Source organism: Oryzias latipes, chromosome 20 (assembly GCF_002234675.1).
Source record: "Oryzias latipes chromosome 20, ASM223467v1".
In the NCBI taxonomy this organism is placed as follows: domain Eukaryota; kingdom Metazoa; phylum Chordata; class Actinopteri; order Beloniformes; family Adrianichthyidae; genus Oryzias; species Oryzias latipes.
Genome location: NC_019878.2, coordinates 19,048,140 through 19,067,613, shown reverse-complemented (window position 1 = coordinate 19,067,613; position 19,474 = coordinate 19,048,140). Strand labels below are relative to the sequence as shown.

The 19,474-nt window shown below is 40.4% G+C and overlaps 2 protein-coding genes across 2 annotated transcripts; one reads left to right on the top strand and one right to left on the bottom strand.

The window, feature by feature from the left end:
• Positions 1-6: 6 nt before the first annotated feature.
• u2surp (U2 snRNP associated SURP domain containing) lies at positions 7-7,988 on the bottom strand. The gene is made up of 26 exons (XM_011488976.3): positions 7,898-7,988; positions 7,071-7,169; positions 6,859-6,973; positions 6,447-6,571; positions 6,283-6,353; positions 6,088-6,176; positions 5,908-5,943; positions 5,715-5,797; positions 5,430-5,595; positions 5,134-5,345; positions 4,726-4,769; positions 3,219-3,323; positions 3,067-3,133; positions 2,826-2,989; positions 2,553-2,715; positions 2,391-2,470; positions 2,226-2,313; positions 1,985-2,122; positions 1,702-1,891; positions 1,542-1,622; positions 1,412-1,463; positions 1,183-1,324; positions 994-1,104; positions 797-924; positions 535-711; positions 7-459 (listed from the first exon to the last, which is right to left on the bottom strand). The coding sequence occupies exons 1-26, from the start codon at positions 7,967-7,969 to the stop codon at positions 321-323; spliced, it is 2,937 nt and encodes a 978-aa protein (XP_011487278.2). The 5' UTR covers positions 7,970-7,988; the 3' UTR covers positions 7-320.
• A 3,569-nt stretch (positions 7,989-11,557) lies between these two features.
• pcolce2 (procollagen C-endopeptidase enhancer 2) lies at positions 11,558-18,917 on the top strand. The gene is made up of 9 exons (XM_004081100.4): positions 11,558-11,757; positions 11,933-12,041; positions 13,173-13,428; positions 14,362-14,486; positions 14,568-14,704; positions 14,793-14,956; positions 15,600-15,683; positions 17,641-17,808; positions 18,116-18,917. The coding sequence occupies exons 1-9, from the start codon at positions 11,633-11,635 to the stop codon at positions 18,244-18,246; spliced, it is 1,299 nt and encodes a 432-aa protein (XP_004081148.3). The 5' UTR covers positions 11,558-11,632; the 3' UTR covers positions 18,247-18,917.
• Positions 18,918-19,474: the final 557 nt, after the last annotated feature.

Sequence of the window (19,474 nt, the reverse complement as noted above, 5' to 3'; positions counted from 1 at the left end):
CACGTGTTTATTAGGAATTATTTTTAATGTGAACTACAAAAACAAACTGACCACATGAATGTAAGACTCATCTTCACACTCCTTTGATGTGTGGTCTACATTTGGATGAATTCCATTTGAAGGTGATAGGAACTATGGACACAAACACATTAGCTTTCTTTTTTTTCTTTTTTTTACAATATAAAACAGCAGTGGCCCCATCTCTCTAATACACAAGATGGAAACCCATGCAACACCATCCATTCACCACAAACAGATCTTCAGCTGCCAGGTCAGTCGACACATTGCGGTGCAGAAAAGGCTGGTTTGTCGAAAGAATGTCAGTGTTTGCTCTTCTTAGATTTTTTGTGGGACCGGTGTGGAGACCTCGACCTGGAGCGGGACTTCTTGGTTGATTTTTTGGGCGTTTTTGAGCGCGACCTCCTCGTTCGTTTCGGTGTGCGTGGGGATGAAGGCGACCTGGTGGGATAAACGTATTAGTGACTGTGAGGATATTCCCTCCCTAAAGATGTCAAATCCGTTCTGCGGCTTCACCTTTTTGAGGATTTCTTGTTGCTGGATCGTGGAGAGTCTTTATGAGAGGCACGGGACGATGTGTCTTTAGAGTAGGATCTGTCGGAGCGTTCCGACCTCTCGGAACGTGGCGAGGACGAGCGGCCTCTTCTGCTGCTGCTTCTTGTTGGACTGGGAGAGCCGCTGTGATGCCGCTTTCTATCAACAAGAGAGAAAGCAGGTTTCATGAAGGCGATCCAAAAGTCGCTCGATGAGCCCGACTGGAACCACGTGACTGTCTCACCTCTCCTTTCTCGTAGGCGTGTCATCTTTCTCCTTTTCTTTCTTCAGCTCCTTCAACCGAGCCTCAGCTTTCTCCTTCTCTTTCTTCTCCTTTTCTTTTTCCCGTTCTAGTTTTTCCTTTTCTTTTTCCTAACAGAAAGCAACAATGTGTTTTCCCCCCGTTGTGTTGGCTGATCTCTGTGGAGAAGAGTTGCATACCTTCAGCAGTAGTTTGTCCCTGTAGTGCTCCACCTGCTCCTGAATACTCTGACCGGGCTTTTTGGGTCTCTTCCCAGATTCAAGCTCATCCTGAAATTTCATCACTTTGACCTGCATAGAAAATAACATTCGAAACATAAACCTACAAAAAGGGATCAATCACAGCAACAAAGGGCGGTATAAAATGACCTCAATCTCTCGGAGCTTGGTGCGTTTCTCCTCGTTCATCCCAGATGACTTGGCTTTCGTGTCGGCGTCATCCTTGATGGGGTTGGAGTAGCTCTGGTTTTCCTCGGAGCGAGGGCTCCTGTCGTCATCGCTGTCCTCGCCCCTTCACAAGTAAATCAGATTTCATTTACACATAATGAGACAACGAGCGAGAGGAATCTAGAAATCTTTATGTGGCTGAAAAACTGACTTTTTGGTTTCTTCTGGCTGCTCAAAAATCTCCCATTTTGATGTCGTCACAGCTAAAAAAAACAGTAAAAACCAGTCAAGTAAGCAGAATAATAAACTTCAATGCTACATAAAGTTGCGTTTCAGCTCACCTTGTGCCTGCAGCTCAGCTTCGTCCACAGCTTCCCATTTGGAGGGCGCCACCTTAAACGTTGCCTCCTTGGACTGATCGACTGTAGTGAAGAAAATAAAGATTGGAGCCACTCTCCACAGAAACAATTGCATCACTTCCTTTTAGAGCTGCTCACTCACATGGGATTCCATCTATATCCTCTTCCATAGGCTTGATAGGAATGCCGTCGATGTCGTCCAAAGGTGCTCCGTCGATGGGTTCCCCGTCGATGGGTGCTCCATCAATGGGCACCCCATCCACATCCTCCAGTAGGGTGCTTTCTACAAACTCCCCTATGGGAGCGCCGTCAATGTCCTCTGCGGGCTCAGGCTGGTAAAGGGACAGTTGCGTCATTCATGTGGAGACGTGGAAGGTCATTTGATGGGTAGCAGAGTCAAAAAAGAGCTTAGTAGGAACATTCACCTCCACAATGACAGTTGGAGGCTCCTTGTCTGCGGAGAGATTGACTAGACCCAGGAAGATGTTCTGCAGCTTGATAAGGTAAGGGTCTGGGTACACCGCCCAATCCTCCCATGCCCGGAAACATGACATCACTCGTTGCTAAAGCAGAGAAGGAATGCAGCCATAAATAACTCAGGGGGTTGAGGCTGTTGTCATAAAAAAGTCTTCCCTTATGTCAAATCTATAGAGGGAGTATTGGTACCTTAAAGTTCTCGCTCTGGAGGTGGCCTTGGATCGTTTTGTATGTGGCGTTGAGATCTGAGAAGATCTGGCAGAGCTTTGTCTCAAAACTAATGAAAGAGAGAAAAAACAAAGGTTAGTGATTGACAGAACAAAGCAGCGTTTAGTCAATGCAAACAGAACTTACTATTTTCTGTAGTAAGATGCATTGGATACTTTGGCTGAGGAGTTGTACAGCACATCTGAAACTAAATACAACCGTGCAATCTGAAAGTTCAGAAAACAGGAGTTAGGGCTTTCAGAGGAACTTTTCTTGGGTTTCTGGGTTTTGAAAAGGTTTGGGCCGTGCCTTCTTTGGTAGGGGGGTTTTTAGGATGGACAGGGACTCTGCGATACACTCCACAATCTCCTCAGCAGCTTCGGCGTGGTTCAGGCAAAACAGCATGGCCTCCGCCACGTCTCCTCTCTTGGGACTCAAACCTCGAAGCATTTCCTCCAGTTTGTCCCGCTCACTGGACGACAAAGAACGCCAGTCAGCGTTTAGAATTGTAAAAAACAAAACCTTATGACAAAAAAACTACTAAAATGGCTTATTCATTCACTCATAATGATGTCATCTTACTCTTCTTTCAGGCAGCCTTTCTTGCTGCCCTCCTCTTCTTCCTCCTCTTCCTCACCGTCATCATAAGGACCATGGAGGTAAGGATTGAGAGGTGGTGGACGCCAGAAAGAGCCATTTTTAAACATCCTAAAGTCATCTGTTCGCCATTTGGCTGTCGATTCCCCCTGATAAAAAATACACACATTAAATATGAAAAAAAAACTGATCCAAAAGGTTTTTCTTTGTTTATTTTTTTAGTTACCTGTAATATTGTGAAGAGCTTCCATCTGTAATATACATGTGCCGGACTCTGGTTTTCAAATAAAAACCTGAAAAAAATAGCAATCATAAGACTGCATGAAAAAACATTTATATAATAAAACAGAAAATATTTGGAAACCTCATGACACTGACCTGTACATGGGATTGTTGATTTCTCTGTTCATGATCATGGCTTCAAACATGGGGCCTTCACGCACCACAAACTCGATCATGCGATGGATGAGAGAGAGCAAATTCCTACAAGAAAAACACAGTTAAAGCAAACGGATTCAGACCCGACGTCTCAGCTCTACTTCCAGCCTGCTTTTTAAAGGTGTAATTTATGCTTGGTGGGTTTGACGCCTTCCACAGCTGCCACGCAAATCCAAACTCTTTCCACAAATGCAGGAAAATGTTGCTTCAAACTGATTGGGAAGAAACCAGCATTGAAAGATTTGCAACTTCTTAAAATTTCTATTTATTTGGCAGCTGTCAAAGTTAACCAAGAATAAATTAAGTGACAAGTGTAATATTAAACAATTATAACATATCCCTAACATTGTTTTCTTAATTATTGTGTGCAAATTGCAAAACCTTCCTAAATCCACATGTGTTCCCTCAGGTTATAGTGACACTACATTTCTTTTATTTAGAATTGTTCTCATCTAAAAATGTTACAGGAACTTGAAGTAATTGTTTAGAGAACATGTGGAGAGCACTGCAACAGTTATTTAACAGAAGCTTTTTTTTTGTCAGTACAATGCCTTTCACATCCCACTTTATCCTAACTAAGATGAGGTGAAAAAACAAAGGATTCTTGGCCACAAACATCGGTTCTATCTGTGAACTTGACTAAAGATAGTGCAAATATGGTCACTATAGCTTCCTGAGAACGTTTGAATGGGACTGTGTGGTGCAAACAGTTTACGAATTAGCCTAAAGTGGCGAAAAAACCTCAACAACAAAAAAAAAAAAAAGAAAAGCAAAGGAAGTCTTCATTTGACAACACAGATCACATTTACTTGTATTGGAGTCGATCGTACCAATGACGGGGTAAAATTCTGTATACTTTCCCAATCCATCCCATGATGCTTTTCGGGTCCCTCGCTGCTGCAGACAGTTCAACTTGTGCTGCCCACCAAGGCCAATGTCAAAGGTCGTCTAGTGACTAATGCTGTCAGGTTTGGATTTGCTGGCAGGAGCCAGATTTACTGAGCTCCCGTCAGAAGGACAGAGGCCAAGGGGGGAGACGGTCTGAGTGAGCAATGGTCAGTGAGCAGACTTTGACAACTACAGACCTACGATCAGCAGCTCATGTTGGTAGCAGTGTCGAGAAGAACAGCACAAATACATGTTTATGTATGGAGTGGAACTGTGAAAGTGATGACATTTACCTCTAAAAAATAACTTTAAAATAAGCTTTTAATGATGCTTTGCTACATATTTGAGGAGAGAATGGATGATGGTGGGATGTGAAGTAGGCAAAGTACAAATCAGACTTCTCAGGAAGTGTTACACTCTAGGAGTGCTGCAACCATTGCTCATCCACACTGATCAGCCCCCTGTAGCATGCAATGATCAACTGATCAATAGTTCAGCTTCAAAATGGGATGTTTTGCTCTAAGTTTGTACACCAAATTGAAAAAAGAAAAACATGTACCTTTCTGTTGGGATAACCACTTTGACTATGGCTTGCGACAGAGTCTGTATATGAAGTCACATCAGATAATAGACATAGAATGTGAGTATTGTTAAAAAGGCAACAGGTGCAAAATATAAAAAAGCATTTCATAACTTTCCTTCACTGCTGTCAGAATGACTAAAAGGCCAAAACCCTCCATTAGTTTACTAAAATTAACCATAAACCCCTCACTGTAACACAACTGACAATCACTACACTCGCACTATCAAAGACAATACAGCTAATATAACTCATTCAAAAGCATACATGGCTTACAAAAGAGTAAAACCTGTCCTGTCTCCTCATTGCCAATGCTAACATCTTACCAGCACATTTAATAAAACTATGTTACAGCCCAGGAAATCTCTGGCTGCCATGTTAAGTTACCTTCTCGAACTCCTCCTTGTTTTTGGGTGGAGGAAGCAGGGGAGCGTTTGGATTCTTTAGCCTCTCTCGGGGCTGTGCATTGAAGGGAAGGCCGGAGGGAGGCGGCGGTAGAGTGTGCTCCATCATAGAGGGAGGGATGTAGATGGGATGGGGTGGAATGGGAACACCTTTGCCCCATCCTAATTTCATCTCAAAGTTCATGATCATCTTTCCTGTAAATTGAGAAGAAATAAAGGATTAGAAAAACTTTAAACACAACTCAATTCAAAAGTTAGTTCATTAGCACCCTGATGTACCATTGAGGTGTTTGAGTGCTCGCTCAGCATCCCTCCTGTTCATAAAAGCCACAAAGCCACAGTTCCGCTCCCGAGCTCTCTCCTCATCTGTCCGTGGCCACATGATCTTCACACTGGCCAGAGGGCCGTAGCGACCAAACTCTTGACACAACATTTCTTCATTCATCTAAAAAACAGAATAGTCAAAAAAGAGAAATTTACTCTTCATTTGCTGGAAGATTTTCATGACAAAAACTTGTTTTTAAATAAGCAAAGGGTCCCCTCTCTGTTATCTGGATGACCTACCTGTGGGTTGATGTTTCCAAGATACAGGTTCGTTGTGGATGGGTCTCCTACATCGTGGGAACCTGGTGCACAGTCATCCAAAACTGCAGACACAAAGGAGAGAAAAGAATGTCCTGTTGCTGTCCGACGGCACAAATCTGACTTTCTGAGCAAGCTGCACATATTCACGGCCTTTATATTAAATCAAAATTACCACTGGACGGACGGTTTCTTCTTGAAGAACCATCCGCTAAAAGAAGCAGAAAAGCAGTGTAAATTTTGTTTCTGGGTGAGAGTGGATAAAGGGGTAGCAGGTGAGGTCAAGCGTGCGGGACAGGGCCTTTCAGACCAAGTTAGTACGCCAAAGACTTGAACAGAGCGCAAAAAGACTCACATGAACGTCTTCCCTCCATGCCAGCGAGGGGCTCAAAACGACTAACACGGCCTTTCAACTTGTGTCTTTCATCCCTTTCCTCTTGAATCCTGCCATGAATGCAAACAGTGTTAGTTTTTAAGTACGATTATCTAAGGCCAGACAATCAAAACAATATCTTTTGAACAATCCCAAAATGTTCATATTGAAACATACTGTTTAAGTTCTTCCTTGAAGAGTTCCAGGTTACTCTTCTTCTTTTCCTTTTCGGTATTTTTCTTAACAGTCTAAAATTCAAATAAATACATACTATGAGAAAACAGAAGCAAAGGGGGATACAACAATTAAAAACGCACATGACTGACTTTAGTAAAACCTACTTGTTTTCTGTCAAATGCTAAAAATTGGGGTGGGGTCTCCAAAGGCAAGATGCTTTTTGTTTGGGCGTCAAAACGGGACTTGGGCTTGTATAACTTTCCTTTTTTCTCATCAGCGGCTGCTTCTTCTAGAAAGATATTGAAAAAAAAAGATCCAACTCAATCTATTAGAATATACATAAGAATATATATATATGAATACTGTACCAGAAATATGACGACAACTGTCAATTAAACAAATAAAGTGATTTATATGGTAAAGTACAAGACACATTTTAAGAAAATTACTAGTAAAATAAAACAAAAATTTACAAGTTTGTATTTGTTTGCAACAAACGTTGTAATAAGCATAAAATAAATGTTTAAACACTAACAAGTGTGTTTTACTCTCCACAGTGATGATCAAAAACTGTACCTTTTGTTGCATTTGCGATACCACCACGGACAAATGCCTTAACTTTCCCCTCTCCTCCACCTTCGAATGCAGCAAGAAATTCCTCATAAATCTCTGCTGCTGCCCGCTCATCCTCCTGAGTTGAAAAATAAGACATTTTAAAGGAAAATTTCTAAACAGATTCACTTCTCATATAACATTTTATTAGAGCATGAAATGAGAATAATGCTTGCCTTTTTCTTTAGTTCATCTTGTTCCTTTTTGCTTAAGGTCCTTTTTGCTACTGCCATCTTGCCAATGCTAAAAGATTTCAGTTTGCTCTCAAGCAGCGCCTGCACATCATGTCAAAGAAAAAAAAAAGTTGGCTTTCAATTTGCATTTTCTAACCACTAATACAAAAGATTTTATGGCATAAGAGCATCCAAATAATACCAAACAGTCAATGTGTTCTATTTTGGTTACACTTTTTTTAAATGTCAAAATAATAAAGCAGGTAAACTTAAGTTTAAACAGACAGCTCCGTTTCAAATATGGGCATTTAAGAATTTAACCTTAGTTTTGCTCAGTTCAACATTTCAGTTTGAAGTGACTATTTAGTGGATTTAAAAACGACATTTCTGAGAGGCCCGAAGAATGTGTGTGGACTGGAGCGCGACTGAATATATGATCTACGCGGCAAGTAGCTGCTCCCGCAAGCTACCGTTGACGTACAATCAGCGCTAAAAAGACAAAACATTACACCGTTTAGATGTTTAAGCCAAAAGTTTGTAACCTAAACTGTTATATTTACTATATTTACATTAGTTACTGTACTAACTATGTTTATTCTCTTGTCAACAGCTAACCGAGTCTAGCTAAAAGTGGCTAGTTTGTTAGCTTAGCTTAGCTCAATGAAGTCAGTAAGGCTGCTGCACGTTTGCGCGGCGGTACGTCTGAAACTTATCTTTCTTGGAGTCACGCTCTGTTACTATATGTTTTAATCAAAGTACTCTCTCATTTAAATCATTTTTACTGTGACAGACACTTCTAAATGGGTACAAAAACAAAGTGAAAATGTCACCTTAGCGCTAGCTTTTTGAGAGCCAGGCGTTCGGTCCGCCATCTTTTGTGGAACTAAAATAAAATCGATCATCGAATCAATGATATGTGTGTATAAAGCAGAAACTTCAGGGCGTATAATCGATCACCGAGTCACTGTTTTTTGTTTTTGACATTTTGAAACATCTTTAAGATGTTTCAAAATGTCGAGGAATGTTTAATCATTAAAGAACATGTAGAAAAAAAGACCTTAAAAGCTTTAATGTTATTTAATGGGGAAAAAAAGCACATCACAAAAATCCAAAAACCGACCCCAAAGGTTGTCTAAATGTGTGACAGGACCTGAAAAAAGAGCAAAAAAGATTACACATTTTGCAAAAAGTCCATAAAAGTTCAACTAAATCAACAATTCCAAATGTGAACGGTATAAATGTGTTTTTAAAAAAGTGTTTTAAATTTGCAAAATAATAACCCACTTGCTAGGCAGTACATTTTTTCTAATGTAATAGAAAAATATGTTAGACTTGTGAAAAAAAACATTTAATTTTAAATACAGTTATGTGTTAGAAATAAAAAGAATTAATGTAATATTTTTTTCATACGTCATGAGCGGAGTGACGCTCACTTCCGTATTCCTCACGCCTATGGAAGCGATTATGTAGCATAAATAAAAAGCAAAGTCAAAACAAGAAATGCTTTTTCATTTTCAAAATGAAGCTGCATTTTTTGACTCAAAAATATAATAAAAAAGCAATCCACCAAAATGCTTTTTCATTTCCTTCCTCAACACAGCTTATTCTGTCACTTAATTAAAATTAAAATTAAAATGGTATTTGACATTTCATTTTCAAACAGTTCCATGGTAAATGTGTAGCATAATTCATTTAGAAATGTCTAATTTGACCATTAAAATGGATTAATAGAAATGCTTTTTAATTTTCAAAATGAAGCTGCATTTTTTGACTCAAAATTAAAAAGAAAAAGCAATATTTCAAAATGCTTTTTCATTTCCTTCCTCAATACAGCTTATTCTGTCACTTAATTAAAATGATAAATAAAATGGTATTTGACATTTCATTTTCAAAAAGGTCCCTGGTAAATGTGTACCAAAAATCATTTAGAAATGTCTCATTTGACAATTAAAATGGATTAACAGAAATGCTTTTTAATTTTCAAAATGAAGCTGCATTTTTTGACTCAAAATTAAAAAGAAAAAGCAATATTTCAAAATGCTTTTTCATTTTATACCTAAAACCGCTCATTCTGTGTCATAATTCAAACGAAAATGCAAAGAGGGGATTGCATTTGCATTTTAACATCCACCCCGCGCAAGTTGTCACAATATTCAATTCGAAAAAGCATTAGCAGAGGGGAGGCGGGGCGATGACGTCACTGCTTTCTCCGTGTGTCCGGCCGCTGACTGACGCACACACGCGCACCAGGAGCAGACTGTGTTAGCGGCAGAGACGAGGGTTTTGTGATGGTTGTGAACTTCTGATGAGTTTCCACAGCTTCTCAGGACTAAGTAGCTGCATGTCCGCCTTCTGCGGTCCTCCTCCTGACGCACCGCGGACAAGCTTTGTTCTTCGGACCGCCAGCTGCCTTCGCACAGCGGAGCGCGAAGCTCCGACGATCGCTGAAGGCGGAAATGCTGCTACGATCTGAGAAACCATCAAATGAATTTGTGTTTCCAGTGGTGTCCAGAACAAAATAAAGACTGATTCCCACATATTTACACATTTATCTGCAGCTTTGCGGTGAATTTGCTGTTTGATTTATTAAGATCCAGGAATCCAGGTTTGAGCTGGCCAGGTCCAGCGGTTTTTGAACAGGACCCGGTTTTACGTGATCTTAATGTGAAAAATGCAGCAGAATGTTCCTTCAGCTCCCTCGCGAATCAGAAGCTGTGAATCGTAAGCCAACTTTAGCGTCGTCTGACCGCACGGATTTAAAAACATATAATCGAGCAGAGCAGGCCGTAAAATATTAGCATAACTGTAATAAAAGCACATTATGAAGATATTCTCCTGCAGCTTCGCGCTAAGTGAGTGTTTTGGTCCAACCAGCAACGTTTAGCATCGAGAAATCTGCTGTCTGTTGATGGAGCTCCAGCTGTCATCAAACAGCAAATTCACCGCGAAGCTGCAGATCAAGGTGTAAATATCTGTGAATTACATCAGTCTTTATTTTGTTCTGGACACCACTGGAAACACAAATTCATTTGATGGTTTCTCAGATCGTAGCAGCATTTCCGCCTTCAGCGATCATCGGGAGCTTCGCGCTCCGCTATGCGAAGGCAGCTGGCGGTCCGAAGAACAAAGCTTGTCCGCGGTGCGTCCGGAGGAGGACCGCAGAAGGCGGACATGCAGCTATGTAGTCCTGAGAAGCTGTGGAAACTCATCAGAAGTTCACAACCATCACAAAACCCTCGTCTCTGCCGCTAACACAGTCTGCTCCTGGTGCGCGTGTGTGCGTCAGTCAGCAGCCGGACACACAGAGAGAGCAGTGACGTCATCGCCCCGCCTCCCCTCTGCTAATGCTTTTTCGAATTGAATATTGTGACAACTTGCGCGGGGTGGATGTTAAAATGCAAATGCAATCCCCTCTTTGCATTTTCATTTTAATTATGACACAGAATAAGCGGTTTTAGGTATAAAATGAAAAAGCATTTTGAAATATTGCTTTTTCTTTTTAATTTTGAGTCAAAAAATGCAGCTACATTTTGAAAATTAAAAAGCATTTCTGTTAATCCATTTTAATTGTCAAATGAGACATTTCTAAATGAATTTTGGTACACATTTACCAGGGACCTTTTTGAAAATGAAATGTCAAATACCATTTTATTTATCATTTTAATTAAGTGACAGAATAAGCTGTGTTGAAGTATAAAATGATAAAGCATTTTGAAATATTGCTTTTTCTTTTTAATTTTGAGTCAAAAAATGCAGCTTCATTTTGAAAATTAAAAAGCATTTCTATTAATCCATTTTAATGGTCAAATTAGACATTTCTAAATGAATTATGCTACACATTTACCATGGAACTGTTTGAAAATGAAATGTCAAATACCATTTTCATTTTAATTTTAATTAAGTGACAGAATAAGCTGTGTTGAGGAAGGAAATGAAAAAGCATTTTGGTGGATTGCTTTTTCATTATATTTTTGAGTCAAAAAATGCAGCTTCATTTTGAAAATGAAAAAGCATTTCTGGTTTTGACTTTGCTTTTTATTTATGCTACATAATCGCTTCCATACACGGCCAGCCTCAGTGTGATATTAATATTTTGTCCAGCAGGTGGCGCTGTTATCCTGTCCAGAGATCATTTGGTTCCACTATGCACACTTATCCTGCCTTGCATTTCACGTTCAGTTCAATAATTTGTTTTCAGGGGTAGCAAACTAATAAATCAGTCAGAAAAAAGGGTCTTGTTCGGAGGGGGATGACGTCACTGACATACATATGTCTGCTGCTACACAGACAGGTGGTACCTTTGCTGGAATGTTAAACGATGAGGATTAGAGTCCCAGTCAAGTTTAATCATGCCATAGTATTTTTTTTTTCACAGCCCAGGTGAAGTTTGAAGCTAATCCGAGACCCCTCTCCCTCCCGGCGTGTCTTCCATCCCCTGTCCCCCCCTGTGCCCCGTCCCTCCCTCCCTCACGTTTGACAGACGCTTTATTCACGAGCTGCAGCCTGCCGCCGCTCAGACTCCGAGCAGGAACTCCCGGGTACTTTCTATCCACCCACTGAGCACGATGCCATTCATGTCAAGGTGCGAGCGCAGACGCTGCCTGCTCCCAGCTATGTGGCGAGCATGCTGCCTTTTCTGCGCATGGTCCCTGCTGCTCCTCACGCAAGTCTGTGCGCAATCTGAGCGGAGGTAGGCTTTTATTTCCCGTTTATTCTGTCACATTTTTTATTTCAGAGCTGTTAAAGCTGCGGAAATGGAGCCGTTTGCACAGGGACATTTAGTGTGGACTACCTCTGGACAGAGATACTTCTAATATCAACTTTTTTTTTTTTTTTTTAACAGAAAACATCTTTTTTGTCTTTAGGCCAATCTTCACGTGTGGTGGAAACATTACTGGGGAGTCTGGAGTGATTGGGAGCCAAGGGTACCCAGGAGTTTACCCTCCAAACACCAAATGTGTTTGGAGGATCACAGTAAGTTATTCTTGTCTTTTTAGCCAAATAGATTAAACTGGGTGTAATTAAAAGTGATTTTTTTTCTTCAAAAAGACCTAAAGTCAGCTCAGACTTTGGTTGCTGCATGGTTTCATTAGTTATTGTACTGGAAAAGGTATTTATTAGTAGAATAAGGCATTACTAATAAGCTTTTGTTATATTTTACTTAGTAAATGTTGAGTCACGTGTGATTTATAATAGACAGACTGTCCAAAACTGGAGTGTTGCAATTGCTACCAAACATATAATCTGTCAGTCCTTTTAAGCTTATGTAAAACCTATTTTAAATTAATACTTGAGCCAAACTTCTTAATTTTTTTATTTAAAAAGCTCATTTTCATTAGGTTTATTTGTTTTAGTCTTCCTGAGGCCTCAAGTTCTCCATTTATTTTCCATTTTTTTCTAAGTAGAGAGCCCATATTTTACATTTTTATGGACTTAAGTGAGTAAAGCTGAGAGTTAGTTCTTTATTTATGAGGCTTTTAAACCAAGCAGAACCTCTATTATCAGTTTTTATTTACGTGCCCTATCACCCCTCATTGATGGAAAACATTGTGTGGTTCATTTGCCACTTTAGAATTTTGCAGATTTTGTTAAAAAGTATCTTTGAAGACTCACTCCAATGCAAAGAGGTCATATATAATGGAAATTAAGCTTAAAAATGCTTTTATGTGTTTTTCATTATTCAAATCGTTGTGGATCAGTGAACAGAGAAGACATGCCAAATAAAAAAGAGCGTATTTGTGACGCAGAAATGACGCCAGGTGGGCCACAAGCTCCCTGCTCCACTCTGCAACGGGAAGGGGGGCGGGGTTGCTCTGCACCAACAACTTAGAGGCTAATTTCTGATGAGTTACTGTGGCTCTGCAGAAACTTTGTCCCAGAAAAAATAGCACAAGTTTCTTTCGATTTTGGCTAAAAACTGCAAAATCATAATAAAAAGACCACACTTTAAAAATCAAAAGATAAAAGTGATGCGTAATCTATTACATTTTTTAAAGTAATTAGCAAAATGGCGGTTTTGCAGCAATAAAACTGATAATCTAACTGCATCAAAAAAATGTAATATAATCACCTGAATCTCACTGCCACATTAAATCCCCCATTTAGGTCCCAGAAGGAAAGGTGGTAGTATTATCGTTCCGCACCATCGATCTGGAGAATGACAACCTCTGTCGCTATGACTACGTGGATGTTTACAGCGGCCACATTAGTGCCCAGAGACTCGGCCGCTTCTGTGGGACCTTCAAGCCGGGATCACTCGTCTCTACGGGTAACAAGATGCTGCTGCAGATGGTATCTGATGCCAACACGGCCGGGAGTGGCTTCCTCGCCGTTTTCTCTGCCGCTCACCCTCATGAGAGAGGTAGGTGAGAAGCTGGAGTAATGGGCCGGGTGTGTCAACTTTCAAAGTTTGGCCATATTTATAACTAAGATGAAAAACCTTTGTGGTTTTCATTTGTTCCTAAGAAACAATGACATTGTGAAAAAGAAAACAGCTGGATTTCCACTCTACTGATAGCACCATGTGGAATTTCTCCCTGAATCAGTCTATTTGAAAGCCAAGTAAGATATATCATTTGAGGTTACAAAAGTGGTTCCCGCCTGCTGTTCCCATCTCCAGTTCTCATGGAATTTTAATGTCAGACTTCTCTTGTATCGTCCATGAGGCATTTTCCCGAAGTTTCACATCTGAAGGGGAAAACTGTTAAATCTGCACAGCACGTAGCGTGACGTAAATGTTGTTTTATTTTATTGGAAACAAGTTTGTTAAAAAAAAGCATTATTTGACATTTCAGTGAACAGTTGTTTGTGAACTGAGGTTTTTCGTCTGCTTAATAATATAGAAATATGTATTTAAAGTTAATTAATAATTGACTTTATGACATTTGTATTAGTATTTGAGTATATAATGCCTGTTATAAGGTCATGATTGCATATTTGTATGATCGATTACAAATTATAGTTATAATTTAGGATGGATTTAGGGGGCTGCATGGTGGGGCAGTGGTTAGCACCCTTGACTCTCCTGGTTCAAATCCCTTTCTGCTCATGATTGGGTTTTTCTCTGGGCTTTCCAGTTTCCTCCCGCAGTTCAGAGACATGCTTTATAGGTTAATTGGGCTCTCTAAATTGTCCCTAGATGCGCATGTGACCCTTTAACAGACACATGACCTGTTTAGGGTGTACCCCACCTTCGCCCGACTGTGGGCTCCAGGTGCCCCATTACCCTGAACAGGATACAGCAGGTTCTGAAGATGGATGGATTTGAGCAAGTTTTTTTTCTACACCTTTACAGGGGATCAGTACTGCGGAGGCCGACTCGTCAAACCCAACGGGACTTTTAAAACTCCAAACTGGCCTGAGAAGGACTATCCCGCTGGGGTCACCTGTTCCTGGCATATAGTGGCGCCTAAAAACCAAGTGAGACTTTCTAACTCCACTTTAGAATCTAAAGTTTGCAGGGGGGGGAAAAAAATCCAAAATGTTTGTTTCCTGCTGCAGATCATTGAGGTTAAGTTTGAGAAATTTGACGTGGAGCGAGATAACTACTGTCGCTATGACCATGTCTCCATCTTCAACGGGGCGGAAATAAACGACGCAAGGAGGATCGGCAAATACTGCGGAGACAGCCCCCCAGCGTAGGTGATGCAGCAGATTCCTCATTGAACAAAGTGTCCCCCTCATGGTTGGTTCATCCTCAGTGTTCTTGTCTGTGCTTCTTCTCAGACCTGTGTTTTCAGAAGGAAACCAGGTCCTGATCCAGTTCCTGTCCGACCTCAGCCTGACTGCCGACGGTTTCATCGGTCACTACAAGTTCAGACCAAAGAAATTTTCAATCACCACCGCACCTCCTCCCACCACCACACACCCAGTCACCACCAGACCAATACGTAAGTAAGAGCTCGTTGACTGTTCCCCTTCTGTTCAAAAGAGGCAGCAAAAAGCTACAAAAAAAACCTGAAAAAGTGCAGCTAAAAATAGTTTGGAGTCAAACACAGAGCCTCCTCTGCATGGCGGATCGAAAGAACACACTGTACTGGATGCTTCAAGTCCCATTAAAGCCCCTTCAAATCCCAACTGAAAGTCTGTGTACACACATGTTCTCCTTTGTGAACCAGATTCAAAACGAATCATTACAAAGTGTGGGTGTCTTCATTCAGAATCACAGCCTCCTTTCATTCTCCTGTTCTCACACATGCACACGTGGTGAGGCCATGTTGGCTCCACTCCCAGCCATGATGTCATGCTGTGGCACAGCTATCCTTCCTCTCTAGCAAGAACAATATTTAGACAATTACTTTTTGTTCTGTAAGCTTTTCTTATTTCTTTTAAAGACTGACTTTTATCTTTTTTTTTTTTAAAGAAAAATGCAGGCTGTCTTTTTTCATTATTCTCAGTCGAAGACAACTGTTCATTTGGAGACTCATGTTGCTGAAAATAGACCTCAAGAGAAGCAAATGTGACCATAACTTACCAGCTTGCATCAAACAAAATTACAGACTGAAATGTGTGTGTGTGTTTGTGTGTGTGCAGCTCTGAAGTACTCTGTTGCGCTGTGTCAGCAGAAATGTAAACGAAGAGGAACACTCCACAGCAATTACTGCTCCAGCAACTTTGGTGAGACCATCAATTGTTTTTATTTTATTTTTTATTTTATAAACCTACATAATTAATTGACAGATTTCAGCTTTTGTCTTTTTGGTGGCTGACCACAAACAGCCTGTAAACCAAATTCCCAAAACAGAAAATCTCTGGAAAACTTTCTAAAGAAGTTGTTTTCTATACTGAACGTGTCACTATCTGTGCTCCGTTGACTTACTTTCTGTAACCAGGGTGGGGGGTGAGGGGTATGTACAGTAAGTCCCAGTTTTCTGTAATGTAAACATTCACAGCAACTGACTGTGGGTAAACTTCCATTAAAATAAAATGTTTGTATTCAGGTCAGCTGCTCTCCCGCTCTCTGATGTTTCCCCTCCTGCGATGTTAACTGCACGTGTTAGGCTGGCATTTCAAAGAGCTCCTTTGGATTAGCAACAGTGACTGAGGGAGTGGAAAAGCTGTGGTGGCACGACTGGAAAATGTCCCGTTTGGATAATGCGGCAAAGAAATCCACACACCATATTTCAGAAGTGGTGAGACAGGAAGCTGGAAAAAGCTTATCTAGTTAACACTTGAAGTTGTGGTTGTCGGTGTCCGATCATCTTTTGATCTATTTTAAAAGCGTTTCCAGTGGTCTTTTTATTTTTATGATGCCGTTTTTAGCCATAAAGAATTGTCCCTTTCTAGGACATATTTTCTGTAGAGCAGCAATTCACTTCCAAGTTGACTTTTAGTTGGGAGCCACTCTTGTCCTCTTCCCCTCCCCCCAATTGCTGAGAGATCTCTGTTTACACCACTGACAGTATGTCACTGGACAAAGCGAGTGAAAATGCCTTACCTCCGGCTCCAGCGAAATGAAGCCAAATTCAGCTTTCACTTTTCAGTGATATGTCCGTCGCCATTTGGAGCCAGTGGACAGTGACTGGTCCTGCTGTCGCCAATCAGGAGTAAGCTTGTTGGAGGTCCACACCCCTTCCACTGAAAGCGGCTCGAGAAAATCTGTAAATCAAACGTTCGAGGTGGGGGCCAGCGGGCACCACGTGCTTTTACTGAGGCATCTGATTGGTCAATTTATACCTTGAATAACTTGCGATAAAGAAAATATATCATGATGACAAAAATACCAGAAGCAGAGCCAGCAGGTACTTTCTATTTGGAAAGCGAGGGAGGAGCTAGCTTAAAGCCCCCTTACACCCCCCCAAGTAACAAAAACCAGATGAGCCAGATGCCAGCTCGGTAGATCTACATGGATCTAGTCGATTACAAGGAGTATCCGAGTGGAGCAGAGGTTGGAGCTTGTGGGACCCCCAGTGTGTTCTACGTCACAAATACGATCTTTTTTGACTGGCATTTTTTCATGTGCTCCTGATTCACAACGATTTGAATAAAAGAAAAAATACTCAGAAATGCTATTTTAAGCTTCATTTTCTTGATAAATGTCCTCCATCATCAGAAAAATGCCACAAGAAAATGTTATAAACACCATTTTTATTGGAGTGGGTCTTTAAAGATGTTAACAGGTTTGTGTAATACTGGGGTCACTCATCAGAACTTTGTCTTTCCAGCCAGGAACATAAACAAGAACACAAAGAGAAATTCAGACATGCATCCATGTAAGGAATCCTGGAGAAAGACCATGCAGCTCTGTTCAGTAACATCCAGCTGCTAAAGCTCCACAGCAACAATCAGCTTGCTGTCATAACAGGCAGAAAGAGCCAGATTGTTCATAAAATAACAATCTAATTAGAAAGATTTATAGTTTTAATCACAAATATCTGTGGTAGAACCAGGATGTCGATAAACTGTAATTTGGATGTACTCTACTTGGTTTGGTAAAATGAGAGGCTTTTTTCTTAACTGTGTTAACCACTTGTTTTCTCAGCAATTATTTCCAAATGTAAATTAAAAAAAATGTCTGCAATTCTATTTGTCCTTCATAACTCTTGTGTGTTGTTGTGGTTTGCGTCTGCGTCAGTCATAACTGGGACGGTCATTACTGCCATGATGAAGGGAGGGAGCATGTATGCCACTGTCTCCATCATCAACGTGTACAAAGAGGGCAACCTTGCGATCCAGCAAGCAGGGAAGACCATGAGCACCAAGATCATCATCCTGTGCAAAAAGTGTCCATTTATAAGGAGAGGTGAGTCTGCCTGAGCAGGTAAACCTTTACGGCTTATTAAGATATGCAAAAGAGTGGTTATCATCTGGTTGACTGTTTTGAATAATGGCTCTGAGTTTGCCTCCTTTACTGTGTCGTCACGCCCAACCGAATACCCGGATTGCTAGGTGAGCGGCAGAACTCACTGCTGGAACAGTCAATGAAAATCTATAGGATGCATTTATACATTAACAGATGCCAACCAGGCGCAATTTCTCACGTTCTGCCTCCCTGAATGTCTCTGCTGTTCCGCCACTGCATTCAGGTTTGTTTTGTGTGACCTCACCAGGCTTAAACTACATCTTCATGGGCCAGGTTGACGAGGAGGGCCGCGGGAAAATTGCCCCCCAGCACTTTGTTATGGCTTTCAAGACAAAGAACCAGAAAGGACTCAATGTCCTGAAAAACAAGCAGTGCTGAGCTCCTGTAGCTGTGAGGATCCCCTCCGAGGTGGTCTGCCCGGAGCGCAGCTGGAAATGGAAACAATCCGGCGGAAAACAAATCCCCGTCTCAGCAGCACAAACACAAGCCAGGATAAACAAAACCAAGTCTGTGTGTGGAGCTGCTACAGACACGCACCATTTCTTCTCTTTAAAAGAGTTTTTGTTTTCAATTTACTAATAATCTGGGACTATTCAGATGAAATGTTTGTTTAAAAATCCATTTTTTTCTACATTTTTCACAGTGTAAGCAGAAGGAAAAACAACTCAATATTATGATTTTACTTTTTTTTAATTGTTTTAATTTAAAGAGTAATGCTAAGCATGATGTCTGTCCCCAGATTAACACATCAGATTAAAATCCATTTGAGATTATTGCAGTTGTTGAATGGAGTAAAACCTGCTGTTGAAATCCAGTGTTCATTTTTCAATGGGCCGGGTTGGAAGTCTAAAATGTGGTGATTACAGTGCAATATTTCCTGTTTTTCTTTAAATCATTTCTCAGATTTTATGTAAACATTTATTTCTTCAATGGTTGCAAAAATGAACAACACACTTGTTTTAAAGGAAAAACATATTTTCATATAAAAAAGGTTATATATATTATTTATATTTGTTTTTCTTGGACAGAATTAAATTCTTTGAACATTTTCCTGTTTGTGTCACTGTTTAACTATGTTCATCCAGAAGTGGAAATTGCTTTGAATAAATGGGATTCTTCATGGTTGCCCTTAGCGAAAAGCAGTCTATTTAAGTGTACTACAAGTATACTTATTCTGTATTAAAAGTGAGGCAGTATAATTGCTTTTTCTATATATTGTAAATTTAAAATGTCAAAACATTAAGTCTGAGGAAGTATTCAGTTATTAATATACTTCCTACACCACATGTACATGCTCTACACCAGGGGTCTGTAACCTTTAACACTTAAAGAGCCATTCGGGTTGATTTCTCATTGACCACAACACAGTAGTAGCCACAAAATTAAATCAGTTCTAATTTAGTGACAATGTATTTTTTTAACCACAAGGATCACTCAAAATCATTGAATTTGTTCAATATGTTGAACCACTTGATGGATTGGAGCATTATGTGTAATGTAGTCGGTAGCCTGGTGGAGTATCACACATTGTTTTTCAACTTTTTGTGAATAAAGTTTGAGTTAGTTAACTTTACTTATTTTACTTTCTACTTATTACTTTACAGTT

Coding starts and splice junctions, on each gene's coding strand:
- u2surp (XM_011488976.3), bottom strand. CDS start 7,969: ATGATCGATTTTATTTTAGTTCCACAAAAGATGGCGGACCGAACGCCT. Junction 3,134..3,218: donor ATCAACAATCCCATGTACAG/GTCAGTGTCATG, acceptor TATTTTTTTCAG/GTTTTTATTTGAAAACCAGA. Junction 712..796: donor ACGCCTACGAGAAAGGAGAG/GTGAGACAGTCA, acceptor TCTTGTTGATAG/AAAGCGGCATCACAGCGGCT.
- pcolce2 (XM_004081100.4), top strand. CDS start 11,633: ATGCCATTCATGTCAAGGTGCGAGCGCAGACGCTGCCTGCTCCCAGCT. Junction 12,042..13,172: donor AATGTGTTTGGAGGATCACA/GTAAGTTATTCT, acceptor TCCCCCATTTAG/GTCCCAGAAGGAAAGGTGGT. Junction 14,487..14,567: donor TAGTGGCGCCTAAAAACCAA/GTGAGACTTTCT, acceptor TTCCTGCTGCAG/ATCATTGAGGTTAAGTTTGA.